The sequence below is a fragment of the Dermochelys coriacea genome, chromosome 8 (genome assembly GCF_009764565.3).
Source record: "Dermochelys coriacea isolate rDerCor1 chromosome 8, rDerCor1.pri.v4, whole genome shotgun sequence".
In the NCBI taxonomy this organism is placed as follows: Eukaryota; Metazoa; Chordata; order Testudines; family Dermochelyidae; genus Dermochelys; species Dermochelys coriacea.
This window is the reverse complement of record NC_050075.1, coordinates 74543334-74562083: the sequence shown is the minus strand read 5'-3', so window position 1 is coordinate 74562083 and position 18750 is coordinate 74543334. Positions and strand designations below refer to the sequence as shown.

The window sequence follows — 18750 nt, the reverse complement described above, 5'->3', positions numbered from 1 at the left end:
GAAAGTGCCAAATCTATAAGGCCTCAATTTCAGATTGGCTGGGGGCGGAGGGTATTCTTTTTGAGATATGACCTATTTCTTTCCTCTACTTCCCCAAAGGCCCTACCTCACAGTGAGAAAGTGGGATCTTTTAACCAATTTAATTCAAACATTTAAAAAAAAATGTAAAGCCGTTACTAAATAGAGAATATTCATGATGTAACAGAGGTCTCTGAATATCAGAATATATTCTCCCCAAAAAGAAACGGTCCTTGGTGGCGAAGTACTCTATTTTCTAAGTGTTTGCTTCACACAATATAATTAATTCTTTTTTTCCCCCCAATCAGTACTATTCGATTGCATAGGATTGGAAACTGAAAATAGATTAATAATTGGCTATCGCTGATTACATACACTATAAAATATTTGGGAAAGGATTTTGATGTTATGAAGTGATACAGTACCTTCACATATTCCATAGCTGGATCCAGGATATTCTGACCTCTACAAAGGAAAAAGAAAGTAGTGAATCAAATGTTTTCTTATGCCAAAGAGATGCATTCAAGAGCAATAAGTTAAAATAGTTATTGTTAAACTCTAACCTAGAAAAATCAACATTTTGTTGCTCTAATGCCTCATGCTCTATATGTTCTAACAAATATATGCAGCCTTGTTTCCCTCCTGAATGTCATTACTGAATTCTATTAATTCATTTGAAAACTCATTACAGTTTTGAACAAAGAAAATCTTGAGAACAGCATCTCAACAGATGGCTAAAAATAGCTATACAGCTAGCCTTTGTAATCCAAATGCTCTCTAAAATTTTTGAATATTATGCAAGTGAAGGGCATTTATCTGCTTTAGAATGAGGAAGACAGCTTTCTTCACTGAAAGAACTGAAAGCAAATCTTTTGTCTGAATGCTTAAATGCCTTGGAAGACATTTTCCCCCAAAACTTGAGCTAACCCACTGAAGGATTTCCATTTGTTAAATTTACTTGTGACCATATTAAAGTAATGAATATAAATCATACTAATTATATTGAAATAATGAAAAGGCAGTTTTCTAAATGCATCTAAATTCAAATGCAGAAAACAGATTTGGTTTTCTAATTGATGTTAGCCCTAAAAGTTGTCTAGAAAAGACAGGGATAATGCAAGAAAGTGAAAGTATGGCATCTTTCAGTTTCATTAGAGATAAAACTCTGGTGCGTAGGAGGATGTGGGAGTTAAACTTGTATTTATAATTGAAGAAACTAACGTGGCTCTTGCAAACTCTGTTACAACCATAACTAAGCCACAATATAGTCATTGTTGTAATTACTTGCAGTAGAAATAGAATGTTAAATCAATAGGGCTCTATTTCTTTTTAAAAAAGAATCTTCTTGCTATTTTCCCATCTGCACAAATGGCAAATATTCCCAAAGGTGAAGAAACCTAGAAGACAGTCCACTCATCACAATTACAACTTTTTCTATAAAATGCAATTAATAAAAAACCCAAGTATTTACAAGATTTTTGTAAGAGGACTGGCTTACAAAACTTACAAGTTGTGCTTGGATTGTTTCTATAGAACTTAAAGGCACATTTAATACCACAGTGTTCCCTTTAAAAAAAACCTTACAACACACACACAAAACCAGATACACCTGTAAGAGAATATGAGTTTGGTGTGACAACCATGAAAAGGTAAATTTGTATAAGGCTATTGACAGGACTTACATTCTCATGTATTTCCTGGAATCCCCTATGTTCCCCCCGTCCCCCATTCGGGGCTCAGGGCTTCAGCCCCATAGGTTTAAAAATATTTACTGAAGCTCTGCTCTGGACAGCTCTGGCTGAATTTAAGTCCTGGCTATTGATCATATTACATCTGGAAACAGCATCTTGCACAGTAGGGGGTTGTTATGATATAATGTTTTTAATGTAATATGCAACTTCAAAATGTGTAGGAGTTGAGTTTCTCTGGAATCAGTCTGACCTGGAATTCTCTGTCTCCAATTTCTCAGTGTTGTCTGAATGTAGCTTTAAATAAACTCAATAAACCAAGCTATTAGATATCTAACTTTGGGTCTCGGCTCTTAACTTTTAATCCAAAACATAACAATTAGGGAAATAAAACACCACCACCACTCCCCAAAGACATTTCTACAATGGGGAAAATTTAGCTGCCAGGCTGGTTATCAGTAGCTGCTATTGTTTGTTATCCAGTCATTCACAAAGGCCCAAATCCCATTCCCAGATAAATTAATGTGTTTTGCTGCCGAGTTCAGTGGGAAGAGGATTTGGCCCTGTGTAAAAAGCTGCTTTTTAAAAGTGACTTGCAAAGAAAATCATATAGGTTTGTGTGCTTATTTCTCTTTTATGATGCATAAATAAGGCCTGAAAGATTATTTATTTATTTGCTTGGCTTTCTATTTGATTTTTACATTAGAAATTAGGAATGGAATTTTCAAAACACGCTAACTAGTGGCCCAGCTCTACTTCTATTAAATGCTGAATGCTTCTGAAAATCCTACAGTTGGGTCTTGTCCACCCTGTTTTTCCTGGACAACTGAAGAACTACCAATGTCATGATACCCAAAATACCAAGAGAGTGAAACATGAGCATTAAAATTAACAACTAATTTATTTGATAGCTTCTGAAATAGTAATGAATACACTTCATCCTGTATGTTATATATCATATATATACATCACAGTATGTTATACTGTGTTCAATACTAGCTCGGCTATACCCATTGTGAGGAACGGATGATTTTCCTAGTGTAGATAAGATTATAAAGTTTTCTAGGCTAGACAGTGCCAAGATATTTAATATAAACCCCCCACAAAAAAACTTTAAGAAAAAACAAACCCATCCAGATCTTCATCCACCATAAAGAAACAAGAATTCACCCATTTTTCCCCGTACAGGTCACCTACATAGTAATAATACTTTGAACGTTTGTAACATCATCCATCAGAGATAGTCAAAGCCCTTTGCAAACATGGATTAATTTTACAATAGCCCTATGAGAGAGTGTGGGAGGGATTATTTTCTCTGCTTAAAAGATGGAGGAAATGACAAATGGATAGGTTTAGCATTTTTCCCAAAGTAACACACCAAACGGTGGCAGACCCATGAGTAGAGCCCAGGATCTGCTGAATCCCAGAGCTGTGTTAGCCACATGTTCTCTCTGGGCTGTATGCACAAAACCATCAATAACACCCAAGACCACCAAATGGAAGTATGAAAAAATGCACACACATTCTGATTTTATATTAAGCAGATTGGGTTACCAGCAGGAAAAGGGTATTTTGATATTTTCAAATGATTTCAGGTTGGATGGCAGGTGCTGCAGTCCCAGCCATCTCCAAATTAACTGCAGCTGACAATTTGTTTCAATACAATATAATATTAAGTTCTGTCTTTCATGAGATGTTATTAAATTTCAAATAAAGCTAATGTTTATCTTTTTATTTAGCTTGAGTTTAGAGAGCTCTTGATTGGTCTCTGTTTACTCACAGTATATTTGCATTAGAGAGCAATGCTTGACTTGTGCAGTATGTAAATTGTGGGTCCACAAGTAAGTTTACATTTTACATTTGGCTTCCTAATGATCAGATAAAAGCCTTATTTCCATGTAAACAAAGGTACATTTGATGTAGGTGTTGCTTAATAGCACTGTAAGGGGAAAGCTATTAAGTACTTTAAAAGAAAAAATTGTAACGAAGCAGTTTGCAATTTAGAGATTTGGATTTAAACCATGACCTACCCAAGTTATACGTCTCCCCCTGCACCACAACCCCAGGGCAGACAAGCTTGCCTCTGTCACCAACAGAAGTTGGTCCAATAAAAGATATTACCTTACTCAGATACTAGTCTGAAGCAGATAGTAGCACATGTTGGATCATCTGAACACCCTGCAGTGGAGTCAACACCCTTCCCCGTCTTAACAGCAGAACAAAATGTGACAGAGTTTCTTTCGTGTTGATGTAATCTGGGTTTGGTAGGGTTTGCAGGGGTAGTTCTCAAGGTACCTCGAGCATGTCTACACTACAAACATTGACCACTGCAAGTTATATCAGCATAAAGCCGCCATAGTTAGTATATCGCTTGTGCGCGTGTAAACTTGGCTCCTTGTGTCCTTCTGCGCGTACTCACCAGAAGCGCTTGCGTCTCTGCACAGTGCTGTGTACCATGGGTAGATATCCCACTGTGCATGGTCTTTTGGGAAGTTTTGGCAATGCATGGTGGAGCAGAAAAAAGTTGCTCAAGAGTGACTGGGAACCAAGGGTCAAGTTCCTAGCATGCAATTTTCTCCATCCCATATTATCACCTATATCCCATAATATTAGCACCTTTTTGAAAAATCCATTGAACCCACAGGGCCCTCTTTACCGTCTGCCATCCCTGACAGAACCATTGAACCAATAGCTCTGCACTATTGTCATGAGTATTGCAGGCACAAGACACATGATCCTCCAGTATTTGCAGAGCTGCAAGAAGAAGCGAATCAGCAGGAAACATGGTGATTTCTTGGAAAACAGACTGCTGTAGGACATAGCAAGAACCAATTTAAGACTGTTGGTGGCATTCACGGAGCAGCTGTAGATGTGCCAATTCTGGGTCTGAGAAATGAGAACTGACTGATGGGATCACATCATGATGCTGGTTTGGGACAATGAGCTGTGGATGCAAAACTTTCAGATGTGGAAGGCCATGTTCCTGGATCCGTGCGCCAAACTCACCCCAGTCCTCCCATGAGGAGACACCAGAATGAAAGTTGCATTGACAGCAGAGAAGCAAGTGCCAATTGCACTGTGGAAACTTGCAAGAGCGGATTCCTTACCAGTCAGTGTGAAATCATTTTGGAGTTGAAAAATCCATTGGGGGGGGGGCGGGGGGGAAAGGGGCATTGTCACGCTAGTGTGCAGGGCCACTAATTGTGTCCTGCTATGCAGGACTGCGACGATGCAATGTACAGGACATAGTGGAGAGATTTATAGCAACAGGAGTCCCAAACTGTGGTGGAGCAATCACCAGGGATGCTTCACTGACATCAGTGTTGGCTGGCCAGAGAAAGTGCATGACTAAGGCTACAATTTTGTCACGGACATCTTTAGTAAAAGTCATGGACAGGTCACGGGCAATTAACAAAAATTTACGGACACCATGACCTGTCCCTGAGTTTTAGTAAAAATGTCCATGACAAAACAGGGAGGGAGGGTTCAGCACCTTGCCCTGCTGTTGTTGGGAGCGGCAGCCCCTGCCCTCTGGCTGGGAGGGACCCCACCTGTGGTGGCTGGGGAGCTGCTGGGGGATTCCCCCTCTGCTGTCCGCAGCAGCTGGGGAGCTGCCGGTGGTGGCAGAGGTACCCTGCAGCTCCTGGCCACCAAGGGAGGTGGAGGTACCCTGCAGCTACCAGCAGCTGCGGGCTGAAATCACAGAGGTCTGCGGAAGTCGTGGATTCCATGACCAAATCGTAGCCTTATGCATCACACTCGCATATTTAAGAATACAGAGCTGTTCAGAAAACTACAAGCAGGGACATTATCTCCTGAATAGCAGATTACCATTAGTGATGTTGAAATGCCAGCAGAGATCCTGAGGGACCCAGCCTACCCTTGATCCCCTGGTTCATGAATATGTACTCCAGCCACATCAACAGCAACACCACAAAAAGATTCAACTACTGGCTCAGCAAGGGCAGAAGGACAGTTGAAAGTGTTTTTGTTAGATTGAGAGAATGATGGCATTCTTTATTCACAAGACTGGATCTCTGTGAGAAAAATATCCCAATGGTTATAGCTGCCTGCTGTGTCCTGCATAACATCTGTGATGCAAAGGGAGAAAAGTTGCTGCTGGATGGAAGTGGATTGTCTGTCTGCTGAGTTTGAACAGCCAGACAAAGGTCTATTAGAAGAACTCAATATGGAGCTATACAGCTGAGGGAGGCCTTCAGAGAGCATTTTCATAGTGAGGCACGGTAATGCGTTGTGGAGTACTGTGCTTTACCTGGCCCTCCTGTTTTGGGGCCTGCTAGGAACTGCATGCTGCTTGGTGTACATTTGTGAATATAACACTGTCAATGGACTTATTAATTTTGTGGTGCTTGCTATACACTTATGATTATTACACTGTGTTTGTCACAAGTCCTATGAGTTGTGTCATACTGTACAGTAACATGTAACTAGATGCTTTCTGTACTACTAAGCATTCTGCAACTGAATTAATCAAATTTTATTCAGTAACAAAAGCAGTGGGGAAAAAAATCTGTGCAGTGTAAAAGCAAATACATGCAAAACTTAATAAATTAAGAGTACAGAACTTAACAAGGGAAAAGAACATTCATGTCCATTTTATCTACACAAATATCAATTGTGGTTCTCACAGATCAGCATATGCGAAGCTGTGGCTGTCCTGGATGTCCCCCAGTATGGAGGATAGGGTTGTGGCCCCTGACACCACATATAATGTTGAGTGGGGGGAAGGTATAGGAAGATGCTGTAACGGAGTTCTCCATGGACTGCAAAGGGAGGCGAGCCTGTGATTGTTGAATCTGTAGGTCCGCAAGAATCTACCGCATCTGTATTTGCTGCTGTAGAACTCTCATTATGTCCTGGTGCATTTTCCTCTCCTTTTCCTGCTGGGACTCCTGGGCCTTTCCCAGTCTGCTCTTTCCTTCTCAATGTAGCCTGAAATATTCATCCTCCAGCCGACACCGACTTCTGCTCCTGACTCTGCCCCTGCCCCGCCCCATTGCAACACCTTCCCCAAATCCCAGCCTCGCCCCCTCCTTGCCCCTATTCCAACCCCTACTCAAAATCCCCGCCCCAGCCCCGCCTCTTCTCCACCTCCTCCCCTGAGCATGCTGCATTCATACTCCTTTCCCCTCCCTCCCGGAGCTTCTTATGCTGTGAAACAGCTGTTTTGCATCGGCAAGCGCTGAGAAGTAGGTGGAGAAGCGGGGACATGGCATGCTCAGGGGACAAGGCGGGGGTGGAGGGGAGGGGGGTAGGGATGGGAGCTTGGCTGTCACCAATTTTTCCCTGTGGCTGCTCCAGTCCTGGAGCACACACGGAGTCGGCACCTATGCCTCCAGGCCCTCTGCTCATGGTTTGGCGCAGCACTGGGTTTGCAGGATCTCACTGAACATATCACCCCGAGTCCTTTTCTTTCTCCTCCTCATCTGGCTCAGGTGTTCATGAGTGTGGAGGGGGAACGCTGCAATTACAGCAGCTGCAGATAAAACACACCGATGTACCATTGTCAATATAGTCACAATGGAAAGTGAAAGTTCAGGACTCCCTTCCTGTGCTCTCCAAAGTTTTAAACAAGACATGCTTTTTCACGTCTGCTTCGAAGTGTTTGTTTGTACACAGCACCACTCACAGCACTGCACTAGCCATTGTGAGTATGGTGCTACAGGCATGAAGAAAATGAGGAGGAATTGCTTGGTTGGATGAAACCATGAGTATAGGGCAATGGAACAGAATATAGTCCCTGTTTTCCACTGGCAGTGGGGATTTTAGCTGATATCTCAGAGTAAAATAGCACAGTTGCTGTTAGCACCCCAAAGCCACCAAAGCCTATATGCTGCTAGCCTGTTAACTTTGGCAGGCTCCATTGCAGTAATCACAGAGTAGTGTGGGAAAGTGTCTTACTGCAGAGGAAGAAATAAGGCTGCCATCCCTAGAAGCCTTTGGAAGAGGATTGCAGAGTACCTCCATGAACGTTATATTGAGATCTCTCCGGAGGATTCAAGGGACATCCCTGTGTACATAAACAAGCTGCTCCGCATGTCCCCTTGAATCCAACTCTACAAGGGAATGAAAAGCAGAGTACAACTCTACCTCTCTTTGTAGTACCACTACCTCTTCTAGTTTGAGTAAATTAATGAAAAATCACTAGCTAAGTCCTACTAAGTTGGGGATGCCAGCAGAACATCATTGTAATGGGAAATTCATTTATACACTTACCTGTGGATTTTTTGCCCTGCATCAGGCTCACCCATGCTTGACTGGTCGGACTGACTGGTCTGTGGTTGAGTTTCAAACAAGTCCTGGCTGATGGCAGAGCTGGACCCCCCCATTTGCATTTCCCACATCCTTTTCCTCTTCCTCCTCCTCACTGTTCATAGCAGATGTCTGGGTCTCAGCCTCCTCCAAGGTACCTATGGTGGCACATGGGGTGGCGGTAGGGTCTCCACCAAGTCTGATATCATACGCCACCAAGTATGATATGCAGTTCTTTGTAAAAATATCAGGTCTGCAGCTCAGCACTGGATTAACTGTTGGCCTCCCTGGTCTTCTGTTATGCCTGCCACACATTCTTCTCTTTCACATGGCACTGCTGTTCATCTCTTTTCCTGCATTCCCATGCAATCTGCTCATTGATGTCCATTTCTACAGCTACTCCACAGCCTCTTCTCTCCCCAGACCCAGGAGATCCAGTATCTCCTGACTACTCCAGCTAGGCAATCAGGAAAAGGCATTTCAAAAATGTGCAGGGTTTTAAAGAGGGGGTAGTGTGGCACTTCCAGTCTCTGTGAGCATAGGTGCCGACTCCATGGCTGGAGCACCCATGGAAAAAAAATTAGCCAGCTCCCCCATCTCTCCCAGCACCTCTTGCCTGCTGGCAGCCCCGCCAATCAACTCTTCCCCGCTCTCTCCTACTCTTTTGCAGCGTGCAGGAGGCTCTGGGAGGGAGGAGGAGGAGTGGGGATGGGGCATGCCCAGGGGAGGGGTCAGAACTGGGCAGGAAGAAGCAGGGCCAGAGGTGGGAAGAGGTGGGGCCTTGGGAGATGGGATGGGGGTGGGGCCTGGGGCAGAGCAGGGGGAAGCTGGCACCTATGTCTGCAACCTCTGAGTGGAGTTCACAAATGTGACCAGAGTGGTCAGTATTGGGCATTGTGGGACAGCAGCTGGAGGACGGTTAGCATTGACATAGGCCATGCAGTGTCTACATTCACACTATGTTGAGCTCAGTATGTCAACCATTTGAGGAGGTAACGTTACTCCATAGCACTAACGGTGCGCTTTTATTGTTGGAGACAAATTTAAGCGTAGATACATGTAGAACTAGGTCAACGCAAGCTGGCTTACATCAACCTAACTTTGTAGTGTAGACCAGGCCTAAGTATGGGGCTTTAGTTAAGGCAGGAATAAATGGTGCCTTAATGCCCCTCTTTTAAATGCCATTGCCGAAAGCAGTTCATGCAAGGGGAGAGACGACGCTCCCTCATTCTACTCCATGGTATTTATGCCAATTTTCAGACTGAGGTATTTGGTACAGATATTGTTTTGCCTGCCATACATTGTCTCAAAACTGTTTGTGCGTTATTAATGAGGAACTAGAAAAAATGGCAATAAGCGGGAAATTTGGGGGCTGCTCTAACTTGCGCTTTGCTGCTGTTTTGCTGCAGCCCAGAATTGGAGGCAGATTCTCAAGTATTTGAAAACATGGAACCTAATACTGAACTACTCCACCAAAGAAACTCAGGATCTTTGTCTCCTGAGCTAATATATTCAATTCTGGAGTATTTATCCTTAACGAGAGAGGATTTTCTGTTCCCACTATCTTGGGGGATTGTAGATTTAAGTTGTTACAGCCTGAACATGTCTAAGGCTGTCTTCACTAGCAGGGGTTGCCGGATAGCTACACTGGGCATCTTTAACTCCGCTCATGGATTCATTTTTTCATATGGTTCTGTTTGTACATTGTTGATATATAAATAGTTATTGACAAAAATATAAAGTTATTAAAAATATGTATATTTCATTTAGTAGACACTCTTATTTTAATGCCAGAGATAAAACACCTGCTCCAGCAGTTAGGGTTAACATTAAAGGCACTTGCACGTGTAAATCCCCTTTGTGCTGAGATGACAGAATATCCCGTAGGGGTTATTGGTAAATTAATTAACCAAAAAGGTTAACAGTTCAGGCCATGGTAGAATCTGCTCTCAAAGCACAGGAATTCACCCTTACAACCTCCATTTTCACTGCTAATATTTGCATGGCCAGATTGAGAAAACAGCCCTAAAGGACAATTCACTGGCGGCTGCTTCTGTTTAGACTCATCTTATTAATGTATAAATCTCTGTGGAGGGGGATGAGGATAGACATGTCCCTCAGTGTAATTTCCAAAGTGTTATTAAACTCTACCTTCACAATATACAAAAACTTGGTTTTAAACTTCATACATGAGAAACCTACCAGAAGCTAGAGAAAATTAACACCCCCCCTTTAATTTATAACAATATAGTATCAGGACAAAAATATTTGTAAAGAACAAATAATGTAATCCAGCATTTCTCAAATGTGGCCACCATAGCCACATGAGGCCACCAGGGGCTTTTCTTGCGGCCACAACCTCCTGGGTCTAATCGGGGGAAGGAGAGGACAAAGTAGAGGCCCCTCCCGCTCCCTGTTGCTACTGATGTACTTCCTTGGTGTTGGTTGCTGGGGCCGCCAACAGGGGTTGGGCCAACGCCTGGGGCACCACACTGGGGGAACTGGCAGACGGTGAATTCCCCATCTTCCTGGGGTAGTGGGGCTCAGGCTCCGGGCCTGGGCTCTGGCTGCATGGTGGCAGGCCCCAGCCTCTAGCTGCCGGGCTTCAGGCTCTATTCCCTGGCTGCCTCCCCCATCCTTCCATCCAGGGCTTAATTTGTCCCCAGGCTTGGCAGGGCTGAGTAAGACTGCTGTGAAAAGTGATATTAACCAACATATGAGTATCACTTTTCACAGCAGACTAACTAGCTAGCAATAAATAAATTACAATGATTTGGATGTGTCTAGGTGCATATTTATTTGTTTTTCCTAAAGCTAATTAAGTACTTTAGGAAAAAGTATGAGAGCAGCCACCAGCAAAAGTTGGTGGCCGCACCCTGAGGCCACCAAAAAAAATTGTCCTGAAAACCTTAATCTATGTTAACAATAATGATTTAGAATAGTTTGGCAGAAACAAAATATTTAAAAATCTAGTTTAATTTTCTCTGTGCATTTTACATTTATCTCAGCTTGGACACGGACAATAAACTAGTCACTTCTATGTTAGTTTATAGTCAGATCTGCTCTCAGTGACCAGGCACGCAGCTGTAATGTCGGAGCTGCAGGCCCTGCAAGATAAAGTATATTTATTGGCAGAGCAAAGTTTGGATCTACACTAAACTTGATGACATTTGTCTATAATGTAATAACTTTTGAACACATCTGATTAATTCTAAAATTTCAGGGAATGATCAACACATCTCTGGGCAGAAGAACCCTCTTTATTTTGGTGGAAATCAGAAAAAACAGATGGGGGGGAAAATATGGGGCATGCAGAGCCCCTTGCATCTGGTTAGCAGAGCCAAGAGCTTCAACCACCTCTGTGATTTTCTATAGATCAAAGAACTGGTTGATGGCAGCCATTAACACATTCCAGCACAACAATGCCTTCCAATACATTTGAGAAATGTTAAACACATTAAGTAACTTATCTGCCACACAGAAAGAGAAGAAATAAAAATGGGGGACAATGATATAAGGGGGAAGAAGGACATGGGGGACACACAAAGCCCCTGGGCAAGTTGGGAGGGTGTGGGGATGACTGCAGGAAGTCTGTGAAATAGAGGGGGTGATACACAGGGAGTGCAAGCGTGTGTGTGTGTGAATAGAAAAATGCAATGTCTGTAATAAATCAGCCTATGGAAGCAACAGTCTCTCTCTCTCACACACACACACGATATACTAACTTTTGTGGCTGTATGCCAACATAACTTGCAGCAACCAAAGTTCGTTGCATAGACATGCCCCGACCCCTAGAATTTAAAACAAAAACCACCCTTTTTCCAATCAGTGGTGTTTTTTGTTTTTAAAAGGAAAATATTGCTACTTGTCTGATGTTGTGTAACATTTGGGCCTATACTGACCTGACAATTAATATTAAGGCCCTGGTCTTAATATTAATGGGCTCCACAGGAAGGTCCCTGTGTTCATGCAGAGCCCCACTAAAGTCCATCTGTGCACAAAAAGTTGCAGTATCAGAGCATAAGGTTAACAAACTGCTGATTATTACATGTGTAAAATGTAACCTATCGTTCCATACGTAGAAAGTGCAGTGTGTTGTGGTATAGGAGGCTCTAACTGACTTTCTAGTTACACTTTATATAATTAAATAAGCATTGACATTTCAAGGGGAAAGAAACTGCTCCACCTGCTATGTGGGCAGTGCTAAGGCACAGAAAAAGACTAGATATTCATAGAATATCAGGGTTGGAAGGGACCTCAGGAGGTCATCTAGTCCAACCCCCTGCTCAAAGCAGGACCAATCCCCAATTTTTGCCCTGGATCCCTAAATGGCCCCCTCAAGGATTGAACTCACAACCCTGTGTTTAGCAGGCCAATGCTCAAGCCATTGAGATATCCCTCCCCCCAGTGTGCCACTGTAAAATAATACACTGGTATCAATGGGATATTATTTGAAAACAGATTCACAGGAATCTTTAATGTTTGTTTTAAATAATTCTGTCATGTTTTTCCTTTTTTAATAAATGTTTTTTAAAAAGGGAAAAAAACACATTGAAAGTGTTGCGAGAAAAGGGAGTACTTCTCTTCTGTACAATCTCCTTTCAGTTTTTCTCTCCAGAGGAGACTGAAATTTGCTATTTGATCCCAGATATGTCTCATCACAAAATAAACGGATGAGTGTTTGGAGAAACAGGAAAACACTTCCCAGCTTTTATTAAAGAGCATGTAGGTTCACATCTGCTATATCCAATAAATAGATTGGAGTCTAGGGCAATAAAGTATGCCCTACCAGCCTATTCCTATTTAAAGGAAATTGTCAACTCATCATCTCATGGGGGGGGGATTAACTAAAAAGTAGATGTCTTTTCAGATATTACACTGGGTTTGTAGTTTTGCAAATTCCTTTTTCAAAACAGGAAAATGTATCAAATGGGAAACAGACGAAGACCTTCATCCTGCAAACATACAGGTAACTTTATATATGCGAGTATTCCCACTGACTTCAATGGGCATGACAAACATCACTATAAATTAATGTTTTATTCACTTCTCTCCATAAAATAGGAGAAACAAGACATATGTGAAAGTGTAAGTTTTAATGGAGATAGACAATACTCCACAATTTTAGCTTAATTTTAATTGTACTTTGATTTTCAAAATACACCTATCTATATGCTTGAGGTGCTCATACAGGCAATTAAAACATTACAAAATAAAGCACTATGCAACCAGCCCATCAGGACTATTTATAATCAGGATTATCAATGGGTATCCCTCTGAAACATCTAACTCTGCTCCTTCTAAAAGCCTGTCAGAACAGCTGGTCATGAAGGTCAGCAGGCCTGTGCTCTGTTGAACTAAGGGAGAAGCGAATCTCAGAGTGTCCCCTAAAAAACACCCTGTGCCTCCAGTTCCCTTGCATTTAAACCAGGGGACTGTTAGCTCAAGTGGATCTCGGCTGCTCTGATATTACCACAAGGACAAAGGAAATTTTCAGATACTCAGGACCCAAACTATATAAGGTTTTATTAATCAAAATCAGCACCCTGATTGATTGTTCCTTCATATGTTCTAAGGCCTAAGGCCTAGCTCTTACAAAAGTATTACCCGAGTGCTTCATTTTAGGCACTTCATTGTAACTGAGTCTCCTGGGGTAGTCAGTGGAGCCACTCAACATTATTGTATCTTTATTATGCTTAACCTTACATATTGTAAAAGTTTCATTATTTTAAGAGACTTTTATAGAATGCATAAACCCCACCTAAAACATAGGGGATGAGAGGGCCAATAATGACAAAATGCACAGTATGTTCTTAATGATCAAATAAACTATCTGCTCTAGAAGAGCAGCCTGATAGCAATGGACAGTTCAATGCTAGATTATAGCACTTAATCTGAAACCACAGGAAAAAAAGCTTGCTGAAGAAGATGGCTTGAGTGGTTATCAGAAGGCCAAAAGACTGAAATTTGGCTAAATATAAACAAGTTGGATACACTAAGAAATTCAAATCTTTGTGACAGGAAAAGTCTCACCATTTCAACATCAAATTCAGCATCAGAAAGAGGTGTCTATATTTATAACTTTCTAATGGCTAGTTTTCAAATAGCCAATTATAAAAGTGGTTATATTTAATATCACCATGAATGTAAGGCCCTGTCTACACTACAGCTGCACCCACGACCACTACCGTTAAAACGCAAATCAGTCTTATAGCACAGACAGTTAAAAATGCATATTCAAATGGTGTCCCTGGAACCATGCCAAAGCCTTGGAATACAAATCAACTCAGGCTTTGGCATTGTTTGGGAAAACAATGTGGAAGTATGTGGTTACTCAGTCAACAGACAAAAGCGAAATAGTCTGGTCTCTTGACATAGTGGTAGTTTCAACATAAACAGGGCCTTTAAGAATCGAACCATGGCCAGAAGGAAAGAAGTGAATATTACAGGTTATACTGTTACAATTCCATGTTCTCAAAAACAATGAACAGAGTCTAGTGAAAACCGGACCTTTACACATGAACATTCTAGTTGTGTGGAGCCAGCATAGGCTAAAATAGTCATCCCATAAAAATTAAAGGAAAAGATAAGGTCAGAAACAGAATCCCTCAGCAACTGCAGCACAACAAATTATTAAGGACATCTTGTATAGTTTACAGAAGCAGGCAAACGTTTGGAATCCAAACCATTTCCAGTATTACAGTCCAACTTATTCACCAGACTGACCCAGATTTTTAAAATGTCATTATGGCCAAGGAAGGGAATTTGAACTGAAAACTGACTTTGCAACTCTAAATGCAGAAGAAATGGATATTGAAATGAGCCCAGCCAGTAAAAGCATGAACATCCTGTATAACTGGAAATATTCCCTGTAAATTATTTTCACTTTGTAGATTTTTTTAATTTGCACAAATTAATGCACAGTTTTTCTTACTAGCAGCTGCTAAGTGTCAGCACTTCCTAGGAGAGGCCAGGCTGGAGCATGAAAACAATGTAATGCAAATATGTGACCAACCTCTTATGTGCTAAAATACTACACGGCATTCAAACAAAATGGTTCCATTATACTTATGTATGTTTTTAGGATTGGGGGAAAGCAGCTCTTCTGTCATGCCACCAAATGCTAAGCACCACAAGACACACTTGTCATTTATCCTTGGTAAAGGAAGTCTGGTAGAAATTCTGCCCATATAAAACAACTCAGAGACATTAATGTGCGTATGTATTAACAGGCCATGGTCAGAAAAGTTACTTACTTCTTCATGCTAAATCTTGCCTGGTTTAGAGTTTGTTACAATCTTAACATTTGGCCTAGGTTCCTTGAAAGGATCATGAAGCTTCTATAAAATCTGGGTCCAATTTCAGGCCCCTAGACCAGTTTATAGTTTCAAATCAAAACTGTATGAAATTCTGTATGATATTTTTGATATGAAACCCATCAGTTTCAAATTAAGTTCATGCTGAATTTCTCTCGATCTCAGAAATACCTAAGTGCCCTATCACTTTATCTGAGTGCCAAACATTTTGGGGTTTGTTCAATCTGAAACAAACCAAACCTCGGGGAATCGGCTCCCAGCACAGATTGAAACAAAAGAAAATGTTGGCATGAACCCCTGAACAGTAACACTGCAGCAATTCACATAGCTCTCACAGGAAACTTTGATGGTGCATAAAGAAATCCATCAATTCTGGAAAAAATAATCCACATACTTGTATAGAACGGGATAGACTGAGTTGAAATGACATTTTCAGCACTCTATTTGGCTATTAAAAATGTAACTCATTACTAGTAATAGGAATTGAGCATCCATTTTTCTCATTATGTGATCAACTGAATACAAAGACACTAGTTTTATTTTTTCTTTAAGTGCTCTTATTTTCAAGGTATTGTAGTTATAAGAACATACAGAAAAACTGAGTAGTACAGGTGTCACCATATACCTAGCAATATGAAGAAGGTGACATATTACATTTGTTGTGCCTTCTGAAACAACAGTGAAAGGATGGCTTCAGAATTGGAAAGTCGTTGTTCCTTTCTGACACTTTGCAAAATCAAGTTCTTATCTGTTATGCCTTCTTGGATGATCTTCAGAAATTCCTGTGCAAGAACAGCTGAGAATGCATACATCATCTTAGCTCTTACATTGAAATCATATTTGTCTATAAGGGTCTGGCAGTTGTTATGGGGGTGCTACTGGCAGCCAACTGAAAATCATCTTTCCTTATGAGCCTCTCCCCTCAGCTTAGGATCCAGGGCAATGAACTATGCAAATGTCTTCCACAGTTGCCTTCACCACCAGCTTTGCACAGAGTGGGTGGGACCACTAAAGGCAACATTCTTATGCACAATGATAATACTAATTTGCATTATTTTTAGATGTAACATATTTATGAAGGACATCTTGCTGTGATAAAGAGTAAGGGTGAAATTGCATGACCTCCAGCATTGGAAGACTAGCTTCCAACTTCATTGACCCAATCAATGGGAATCATAATAATCAAAAACCAGGTGACCTCTGTTATTTTGCTTCCTTTGCTGACCCAACAGTGCTGTTGGGGTATGTTATATGACCCATCTCTTTTCTCAGACTTTTGCTTGACTGGGGGTTTGGTTGGTTGCATTTGTGGTAAGCCTATTCTTTCAAAAGATTTTGTAGATTTTTTTTTTTAAAGTGTGAACATGTGGTTTGAGGTGTTTAATAATCAGGCACATTTGATACATTAAAAAGTAAACATAAATCTTTGAAGCAACACGCTTTTTAGCATATGTATAAAATCAACATTTGTGTAGATATTTGGTTTGACAGAAAACCAGAAAAAACAAAACAAAAAAGTTTTCAACATAAAACTTCTGACTTGACTAGAAAAATGTTCATGACTCTTCACACCCACCTCTCATAGTACCAGAGCAGCCAAATTAAGTATTTCATATTACTATTCTATCCAGTGGTGTTCTGGAAATACACAGTTCACCAAAAGATGTGGGAAAGAATCTGGGCTGATCTTCAGTCAAGCAGAAGAATAGACATTCACAAAAATCCAACCTGAAACTAAATAAAAGGACATAGAAAGTGATGGGTTTTCTGATGTCAGCCAAAGAAAGCAACCCAGAATGACTAAGTCTCATTGCAAGGAAATACTTTTGAGTAATTCCAGTGTTTAAATAAAAACATTCTGCAAGGTCAAATCAATCAATGAACAAGATCCATGGACCTGGCGTGAAAGAGAAATCCTTTATTTATATTTACTTGACAACTTTCAAGAAACACTGCACACAACATACAAAACAACACTTTCAAGACGGACATGGCTCGAGCTCTGAGCCCTTGAATGGACAGTATATGTAGGGAGTAAACAGTATTTTTCTTTGCAAACTGAGAAAACACCAGAATAGAATAAGCAAAAACACTTACTCATATAATATACTGTGCGCACTAGTGTAACTGCTTTAAATAGAAGATCTCAAAAAACTTTGCATACAGTAATTAGGCCTTGCAACACCCCTGCTTACTCAGTAAATATCTCCATTTTACAGATGGGAAACTGAGGCAAAGTGAGATTAATGACCTGATTTTCAGAGGTACTGAAGAGTCATAGTTCCCATTGACTTCACTGGGAGCCGCAAGTATCAGCTCCTCTGAAAAATAGGCCACTTTTATTTAGGTACCAAATATGGTGTCTAACTTTTGGCGCCCAGCTTTCAAAAATTTTGCCTGAATCTCTTCCCAAAGATCAGTCAGTAAGTCTATGGGAGAGTCAGCAGCCCTGTGTTTTAACCATAAAGCTGTCCTTCAGAGCTTGATTAGCCAAATGTAATGGGGCGGAAGAGAGGAGGAGGAGAGAGAAGACACTAAACAGGTTTGAAAAATTGGGGTATCAGATAAACAAGAAAATTTTCAATTAAAAGTATTTTGGGGACTGTGATGCTTTGGGGGTTCACCCAGACCAGTAAGAGGTTGTGTCACTACTTGCCCTGTAACCCTGTGCGTTTCTGTGCTGTACAGATCTGTTTCAGAGCCCTGCTCACAGCAAAATGCCCACACCCTGGGTTCCACCAACCTGGCTAGTTGCAGTGTGACTCCAACCGCCTCTCCAATCTCAAGTCCACCCAAAACCATCTCCTCTGCAGTGGTCAGCCCCCCTCACTGCAGCCTTTGTTCAAAGTAGATTTCACCACAGTTCTTCCAGCATGGGCAGCCAGTTCTTAGCCAGGGCCCAACACAGAGCTCAAAGCTCTTGGTTCTTTGTTTCTTCTAGTGAAGGATACGAAAATGGCTCGCTCTTTCTCTGCTTCTAGCCTCTGTTTTACCTTTATCTTCAAAGTCAGGACACTCTCATGGGGGCTCAGCTTGCTGTGTCCACCACGAACCTCATGCTATGTTAATTTCTGCAGTGTCTCCCTGCCTCCCATTGTGATACTTAAGTGCCCATCTCCCCCACTCACTAGTTTGATAGCTTTGTTTACCTTTTCTGTAAATGTACTTTTATTGCCTCTTTGCTCAATGTATATTCTGTATCACCCATACATACACCACACAGTAATATTAATGATGAGCATGTTACCAGTTCGCATATTATACCTTACAGGATACCCTTTAGATACAGATTATGACACTATCAAGTTGGGTTACATTGAGCTTGTCAGGACAGTTGAGGCTCACTGCTAGATACCACAGAGCACTTTGCCTTATGGCACTGGGGTGCTCTTAGGGTCACAAGGAAACGTCCCTATTTGGAAAACAAGCTGTTTCCTATAATCAAGGTACATTAC

General features: G+C 41.3%; 1 protein-coding gene across 3 annotated transcripts in view; it reads right to left on the bottom strand.

Annotated features, from left to right (window-relative positions):
• BCAR3 (BCAR3 adaptor protein, NSP family member) overlaps positions 1-18750 on the bottom strand; it is a 96325-nt gene that overhangs the window by 61257 nt on the left and 16318 nt on the right. For all 3 annotated transcript variants that reach the window (XM_038414030.1, XM_038414034.2, XM_038414035.1), the window contains exon 3: positions 444-483. In XM_038414030.1, coding sequence (XP_038269958.1) covers positions 444-483 — 40 coding nt within the window. The remainder of the gene's footprint in view (positions 1-443; positions 484-18750) is intronic.